The sequence below is a fragment of the Sapajus apella genome, unplaced genomic scaffold (genome assembly GCF_009761245.1).
Source record: "Sapajus apella isolate SASKATOON/1434 unplaced genomic scaffold, GSC_monkey_1.0 scaffold14, whole genome shotgun sequence".
NCBI lineage: Eukaryota > Metazoa > Chordata > Mammalia > Primates > Cebidae > Sapajus > Sapajus apella.
Window position 1 is genome coordinate 16,946,920 of NW_022436954.1, and position 8,480 is coordinate 16,955,399.

The window sequence follows — 8,480 nt, forward strand, 5'->3', positions numbered from 1 at the left end:
CACGAGGGAGCCCTGCAGAAGCCTGGAGTCCAGTCCTAGTTCCTTCCCCACCCTCTTTGTATGTCATTGAAGAGAGGTCTTCCCCAGTTCGTACTAGCCCTTGTCCCTGGCACCCTGGACCCCGGAGGGGCCTTTCTGAATACTCTGAAAGGCACAAACTGAGGTACAAATGAGACTTCACTCCAGGCTTCCCCATGCTCGGCCCACAGGCCACTAAATAACTTCTTCAAATGCCACTGATCAAACTGGCCTTCCCAGGTTCCCTCCAAAATGCCCAAGTGGCTGTGTCCCTTAGTCCGGGGACCGGGGAACATGGGCTGCTGGGTGCACACGCCAAGCTCCTTGTGCCAAAATGGGGTCAGATAAGACCCCGATCCCTGCACGTTGGCCTTCGAGACAGTGTGGCACTTTCCTTTTCTGGCCTTTGACTCACTGGTCAGCAAGAACGGCAGGTCCCGGAGGGGAGGGAAGGAGTTCCGGGCTGGGCCTGGGCCCCGCCCTTCCCAAAGGAAAGAAAAGGGATGGACCCCAGGCTTCCTCTGGCCTTGGTCCCCTCCCCCTGCTCAGCTCAGCTCTCTGTCCCTGGTTTTTGCATTGTTAATTCAGGACAGAAAGTGATCTCTGGCAGCTCCTTGCTTTCTTCTGTTGCTATTTAAATTACAAATCGGCCCCATCTCCCTGTCACTCTTGGGTTATTTTTAGCTTCTGGTAAATAGCCGCAGGGAGAGTTGGATCAGGTGCCCCTCCCTCGAGGAGCTGTGGACCCGCAGCAGCGTGCCCACGGCAGGGGGCACTCTCCTCTGCCAGTTGGTCCCCAGTCCCTGCCCCCAGGTCCTCTGCAGGGGTGGAGGAGGGGGAGGACCGTCGGCCGGGACGTGCGCGCATGCTCAGCCCTTGCTTTCAGTCTCTTAAACTTTGCCACCCCTGGGTCCCACCACCCTCTGTGGCTCAAGGCCAGCCTCCATCTCCACGCCTCACTGGGTCTCCGGAACCCGCGAAGAGGTCCAGCTACACCGGACAAGCGCTCTGACTTGTTTTAACCCTGCTCTGAGTCAGGAACTTGACATCTCATATCTCTTGAACCTTCCTCGCCACATTCTCGACGTGGTATTATTGTTCCCATTTTCCATGTGAGGAAACAGGGTCAGAAGTGAAAGCCTCTTACCCAACGAGGAAGGGGCAGGGCTGGAATTCGAACCCAGGTCTCTCTGACCCGGAAGCCTGCGTGGGCAGGTGCTGCATGGCCTCTCTGGGAGGGATGCGGGCGCCACAGTCTCCCCCACCCCCCACCCTGGCCCCACCATGCTCAGGTCCATCCAGATGCCTCAGTCCTGGTTTCCCATGAGCTTGTCCTGTCTCATCTACTGGATCGGGACCACATCCAGCCTGTTGCCTGTTTTTGTAGGGCCCAGGAACTAAGAATGCCCAGGCTGGAGTGCAGTGGCACAATCTCAGCTCACTGCAACCTCCACCTCCAGGGTTCAAGTGATTCTCCTGCCTCAGCCTCCAGAGTAGCTGGGATTACAGATGCACACCACCATGCCCAGCTAATTTTTGTATTTTTAGTAGAGACAGGGTTTCGCCATGTTGACCAGGCTGGTCTCGAACTCCTGAGCTCAGGTGATCCACCCGTCTTGGTCTCCAAAGTGCTGAAATGACAGGCCTGAGCCACCACACCCTGTAAAAATGCTTTTTACATTTTTAAATGAGTGGGAAAAAGCAAAAGAATGGTATTGCATTGCTGGAAATTCTGTGAAATGTGAAGTTCAGTGTCTATGAATAAAGTTTTACCGGAACCCTGGCCACTCATTCATTTACGTGTCATCTGTGACTGCTTTTGTGCCACAATGGCAGAGTCAAGTGTCCTGCGAAGCCTGAAGTATTTACTGTCTCACCCTGTATGGGGGGGTTGTACTTTTGTTAAGGGAAGGTACTGTTTCCCATATTTCCATCTCAGGCAGTGCTTGGCCCAGGTCCAGAACACCAAGTAGAGGCACTGGCTCTTCTTGGAGGCCCTTCTGGGGCCAAAACAGAACTCAGCACAGAGAAGCCGTCTGCCAGCCACATCCCAATGAGTCATCTCACACTGGACACCCCCTCCCTCCATATTTTTTTTTTTTTTTTTTTGAGACAGTCTCGCTCTGTTGCCGGGCTGGAGTGCAGTGGTGCAACCTCAGCTCAATGCAACCTCCGCCTCCCAGGCTCAAGTGATTCTTCTGCCTCAGCCTCCCAAGTAGCTGGGACTACAGGCATGTGCCACCATGCCCAGCTAAATTTTGTATTTTTTTTTCTTTTTCTTTTATTATAATTTTTTTTTCTTTTTTAAAATATAAAGACAGGGTTTCACCATGTTGGTCAGGATGGTCTTGAACTGCCGACCTCAGGTGATCTGCCCGCCTTGGCTTCCAAAGTGCTTGGATTACAGGCGTGAGCCACCACATCCGGCCTAAATTTTGTATTTTTAATAGAGAGGGGTTTTCACCATGTTGGCCAGGATGGTCTTGATCTCTTAACCTTGTGATGCACTGCCTCGGCTTCCTAAAGTGCTGGGATTACAGATGTGAGCCACTGTGCCCAGCCCATTTTTTTTTTTTTCCTGCCCTGCTTCTTTCTCTTTCTCCTTCAGCTTCTTCGCAGGCAGCACCAGTAGTTTCCAAATCTGCTCCACTGTCAAAATTACCTGGGAGAGGTTTTTAGCATTGAGATGTCCAGGCCCAACCTAGGCAATCTGTAGCAAGATCTCTAGAGAGAGGGCTTAAGAATCCATTTTAAGGGTGGTCTCAGTGGCTCACACCTGTAATCCCAACACTTCAGAAGGCCGAGGCAGGCCGGTCACCTGAGGTCAGGAGTTTGAGAACAGCCTGGCCAACATGGCGAAACCCTGTCTCTACTAAAAATACAAAAATTAGCCAAGCGTGGTGGCAGGTGCCTGCAGTCCCAGCTACTTGGGAGGCTGAGGCAGGAGAATTGCTTGAACCCGGAAGTGGTGCTTGCAAGATCATGCCACTGCACGCCAGCCCAGGCGACAGAGCTAGACTCCATCTCAAAAAAAAAAAAAAAAATCAATTTTAAAAGAGACCCCCAGGTGATCCAGTTTGGAAACCACCGAGTTTAATTCTGGAGTTCCAAATCCTGCATCTTTGAACTGATCCTTTCAGACCAAGCCCAGCATCTCTCGATCTCTTGCCCCACCCTGGCTTTGTCTAGCTGGAGCCTGCTCTCTCATGGTCTTTTGAGCCAACCCTGATCATTTAGAATGAGAGTTACTTTTCCTTCCCTCCAGATGGAGATGCAATATGTCAGGCGCTACTGCCCTGCCCCTGGTTTTTTTTAGAGACAGGATCTTGTTCTGTCTCCCCTCCTCCACTGCAGTGGCGCAATCGTGGCTCACTGCAGCCTTGAATTCTTGGGTTTAAGCAATCCTCCCACCTCAACCTTCTGAGTAGCTGGGACTACAGACACATGCAACCATGCCCGGCTAATTAAAAACAAAACAGCCGGGCGCGGTGGCTCAAGCCTGTAATCCCAGCACTTTGGGAGGCCGAGGCGGGTGGATCACGAGGTCAAGAGATCGAGACCATCCTGGTCAACATGGTGAAATCCCATCTCTACTAAAACTACAAAAAATTAGCTGGGCATGGTGGCACGTGCCTGTAATCCCAGCACTTTGGGAGGCCAAGGTGGGCGGATTGCTTGAGCCCAGGAGTTCGAGACCAGCTTGGCAACATGATGAAATCCTGTCTCTACAAAAAATACAAAAAGTTATCCAGGCATGGTAGTGTGTTCTTGTAGTCCCAGCTATTCAGGAGGCTGTGGTGGGAGGATCACCCATGATCGTGACACTGTACTCCGGCCTGGGTGACAAAATGTGACCCTGTCTCTAAAGGGGAAAAAAATTTTTTTTTTTTAAAGACAAGGTCTCACTGTGTCACTCAGGCTGGTCCCAAATTTTATGTGTGTGTGTATATAATCCTCCTGCCGTGGCCTCCGAAAGTGCTGGGATTACAGGCATGAGTCACTGTGCCTGGACCTACCCTGCCCTTTTATGACTTATTGGAAACCAGGACCCATTTAAACCAAACAAGGACCTACCCCATTCATGTTCTTCCCTTGCCTACTTTCCTGCCTTCTTGCCCTTCCCCCTCCCCTGAATTTCCAGGTGTCTGCGTTTCTGCGGGCACACACCTGCCATCTCTCCATCCACCTAACGAAGATGCCAGGCTTGCTTCCAGCCCTTGCTGGCTCTGGGAGGCAAAGGAAACCTATTTCTGAGAAACCCCCACACCCGTGGAAGCTTCTAGTGTCTTGCCAAAGCCCCCATCCTCACTTACGTCAGAAGCAGCCAGGCCTTCAGCCTGCTTCCGCTTCCACTCCTCGCCCTCAGATTTTTTTGCCCCCGCATTTCTGTCTAAAAGCCTTTTCGCTCTGGGAAGGGCTTTCAACTGCTTTTCTTAGCAACTCCTCACAGCAGGGTGGGAGGTTTAGCTGCCAGCCGGAGCTGCACGGAACTGCGGGCACGTGGAAAAGGGCCACCATGGGCCTGAGCTCCTGCCAGTGCCCTCAGCCCCCCCGGCCCCCAACCAAGGCAGTCGCAGGCCACTCAGGACAGCAGCCACAAGGGAGGGCTTAGCTGGAGAGCACAGCTTGTTCCCCTGGGGTCCCCTGGGCCTGGAAGGGCCTCTGGCTCTTTCCCAGGGCTTGTCTGTCTGTCCGCTACCTGGGGGCTTTCCTTGCCTTGATGCCTTGTCCGGCTCTGAGACCGAGACTGGGTTCCTGGATTAACCCGGGGGAGTGGGGAGGTGCCCTTTCCCTCTCATCTGGCCAGGGGTGACCGTGGAGTCCACCCTGGTACTGTCTTCTGCTGCCCTCACACACGTAGCCTGGAGGCAGAGGTGGGGGGGACCTCGGTGGGATTACCTGGTATCCTTGGTGATTACAAGTTCCAAGTTGTTTGGGCTGTGGAGGGGCCTCCATTCTGGGGCCCCCCTGGGGAATCCCAGCCCTTGCCGCTGTGCGTGTGCGTGTGTATGTGTATGTGTGTGTGTATGTGTGTGTGTGTGTGTGTGTGCACCTGTGCAACATTTTCCATCTCATCCCTTTCATTATTTATTTATTTATTTATTTATTTATTTTTGAGATGGAGTCTCGCACTGTCGCCCAGGCTGGAGTGCAGTGGTGCAATCTCGGCTCACTGCAGCCTCCTGGGTTCAAGCAATTCTCCTGCCTCTGCCTCCCAAGTAGCTGGGATTACAGGCCCGCCACCACGTCCAGCTAATTTTTTGTATTTTTAGTAGAGACAGGGTTTCACCATGCCGGCTAGGCTGGTCTTGAACTCCTGACCTCATGATTCCCGTTTCCCAAAGTGAGCCACCATGCCTGGCAGGCCTTTAATTATTCTCTACTCCCTGCCCTCTAAGCCTCTACTCCACTCTGGCTTCCATTTGTGATTTGTCTCTGACCTGCAGCCAAGGCAAATCTTGGGGTCATCCCCTATGTTAAGAACTGAGGCCCAGAGAGAGACATTGTCCAGCTCAAGGACACACAGCCCGTTTCTGGCAGAATTGAGAGTAGAAACCAGGTCTTCTGACTCCTAGGCCAACATTTCCCCCAGGAGTCTCCATTCTTTGCCACACCCCCTGTGAATCCTTCTGCACTTTCTCCTGCCTCAGGGGGACTTTCAGGAGGCTCCTCTGTCTACATCCGGAGGCATGGGACGGATGACGCACTCCCCTGGGCGTGGTGTTCTGGAAGAACTTGGTAATGGAGCCCAGTGTACCCACGACTTCTCATACACCCAGGAAGGTAGAGGTAGGGCCCATGGGAACCTAGCCTGCTTCCCATTTACTCTGAGTATCTCACTTCTTGGAAAGTCCCCTCCCCTTCTGTCCCTTCTTCCTGCAAGTGATGGAGATCTGATGGCCCCCAGAGCCATTAAGAATACTGGGGCCTTTCAAGCTCTTGGGGTTGGGCAAGTTTGTTTGTTTGCTATTTGTTTTTTTGAGAGGGAGTCTTGCTCTGTGGCCCAGGCTGGAGTACAGTGGCGAGATCTCGGCTCACTGCAACCTCCACTTCCCAGGGTCAGGCAATTTTCTGCTTCAGCCTCCTGAGTAGCTGGGGTTACAGGTGCCCGCCACCACACCCAGCTAATATCTGTATTTTTAGTAGAGACAGGGTTTCACCATCTTGGCCAGGCTGGCCTTGAACTCCTCACCTCATGATCCACCCACCTTGGCTTTCCAAAGTGCTGAGATTACAGGCATGAGCCACCATGCCCAGCCGGCTGGACAAGTTTTATGAAACGTCTTCCCAGAAGCCATTGGGAGAACCAGGGCAGCCTCAGACTATCCCAAAATCCCCATGGTTGTAAGCGGACAGGGAGCTTGTCCTCTCCAACCAGGCGATGGCTCTAAGGACTGCAGCCGCCTCAGTGGTCCTGCTGGACTCTCCAGAGGAGGTCACTCTGTGCCACAGGCTTGAGAGGAGCAGCAAGTCCAAGTTGAGGCTGTGGTTTGGGAGAGGAAGAGGAAGGTAAGATGTGTACTGGGCTGAACCGACTCCACCTTCTGCCTAACTTTCCCATCCTTGCTTTGAGGGACAGTCCTCCCTCATTAACTTCCTACCCCAGGTCATCAAAATGACCTCTGGGGCCCACTCCAAAATGACCTGTGGGCAGAGATGGCAGGCTAAGAGACTCTGACACTGGCAAAAGACAGATGAATTAAGAAGATGTTGGGTGGGGAGGTGCGGTTGCCAGCCAGGGCCTGCTGTGACACGGGGTTCAGGAGGGAATTCCCTTCCCCATCATCGGCCGTGGGGGCTCCCCCGTGACAAGCCTGTGCCTAGCACAGACTCAGCCCACGGGACAGCTCAGGGTAGACCTGTTGAATGAAGAGGGGGCTCCTCTGTCCCCCAGAAGGGCCAGGGGGCATCTCCTGGCTCTCCCCAGCAGATAGAGGTTTCTAAGAACAACGTTTGGCTATTTCGTCTCCTCAGCGCCTGTACACAGTTCCCTCGGTCACTGCATATTGGATGAAGAGGGCTTTCACGGTGTCTGCAGAGAAGGAGTCCCAGAAGCTTCCTCCTTCCCACTGGACACCAAAGGCGGAGAGCCCTCGGTAGTCATCTCTAAACTCCCAGCGCCAGGCAGGCGGCGGGCGCACAATAAACGCTTTTGCAATGACGCCTGAAGAGGGGTGGTCCCAAGCGCCGCGCTCCCCTCTGCCCGTGTCCTCCTTACCTGTAAGACACCTGCTTTCGTAGGTGCAGCTGGCGGAACCGCTCCTCCACCGGGGACACAGCGGCCGTGCCCCGGGGGCCCTCGGGCCAGGACTGCGCGACCTGGGCCTCCTCCCCGCGCCGGCAGCGCCGCCGCACCACCTCCTCCTCGGCCGCCCGGCCGCCGCCAGCCCAGTCCCCGCGCTGCCCTCCGCCGCCCGGCCCCTCAGCCATCGCGCGGCCGCCCTACGCCCGCGGCTCCCGCGGCCTTTCGGGGCGCCCAGCTCAAGTTCGAGTCTCGGGTTCGCCCGGGCCGGGGGCGCGAGGCAGGGAGGGTGGGAAGCGCCGGGTCCCGCAGGTCCCTAGCGACGCCGGCACTCAGACGACAGGAGCCGTGAGATGCTGGGCGCTGCGCCTGGGAGAGGCCGGCCGGGGTCCTCCTGCGCCCCTGGGGGGCGGGGGTCCTCGGCTAGAGTCGGGGAGCCGCACTCTGCGCGCCGCGGCGCCCCCCGGACGGCTGGAGCGGAGCCGGAGCCCGGGCGGAGAGCGAGCCCCTGCAGCTGCCGCCGCTGCCGCGCACCCGAGTGTCACCTTAGAGACACTCGCCAGCCGGTGGGGTCCGGGGGAAGGGCGCCGCCCCGCCCAGCCCGCCAGCACTGGGCACGGAGGGAGCCAGCCCGGCCCAGCCCACCACGGGCAGGAACCCAGGTCAGGGCGAAAGAAGGCCCCGCGGTGTGGGGCGCCTTCTGCGGCCACCTCTGCGCCCCAGCCCCAGTCCCCGTGCTGGCCGCTCTGCAGCTGCCAATCATCACCCCGCCGCCTGTCACTCAGCTGCTGTGATGTGTCCCCCCAACCCCCACCGCTGCCTAGTCCCTCGCTTTCGGGCTTAGGCAGTCGCCGCTGCAGCTGGCAGGTTTGGAGCGGGGGCGTGCAGAAGCGGTGACAGAAGCCAACTTTAACCCCGTCGGCGCCACCAGAATTTAGAGACCCAATTGGATAGGGGGAAAGGGCACAAGAGAGGGAACTTGCCCAGGGATGCCTTGAATTTGGGGATGGACCCGATGGCGGGTAACACTACCTTCAGGCCTAGAGCTCTTCTGGACCTGCCTGGAGAGGGCCCCAGAGGGGGGTGGTGTCTCCTCAAGGAAGGGAGGCTTCCTAGGACCTGAATTCCTGAGACTTCAGGGCCAGGGTCTCCCAGATTTAATCAGCCTGCTGGGTCAGAAGAGGCTGATGAGATAGGGCAGAAGCCAACTCCAAAAGGA

At 56.0% G+C, this 8,480-nt stretch overlaps 1 protein-coding gene across 2 annotated transcripts in view; it reads right to left on the minus strand.

Annotated features, from left to right (window-relative positions):
* The window catches only part of DGKZ (diacylglycerol kinase zeta), a 49,212-nt gene extending 41,169 nt beyond the window's left edge, over nucleotides 1-8,043 (minus strand). For both annotated transcript variants that reach the window (XM_032283459.1, XM_032283458.1), the window contains exon 1: nucleotides 7,238-8,043. In XM_032283459.1, the coding sequence (XP_032139350.1) occupies nucleotides 7,238-7,449 (212 nt within the window). In that variant the 5' untranslated portion in view covers nucleotides 7,450-8,043. The remainder of the gene's footprint in view (nucleotides 1-7,237) is intronic.
* Between the last annotated feature and the right edge of the window lie 437 nt (nucleotides 8,044-8,480).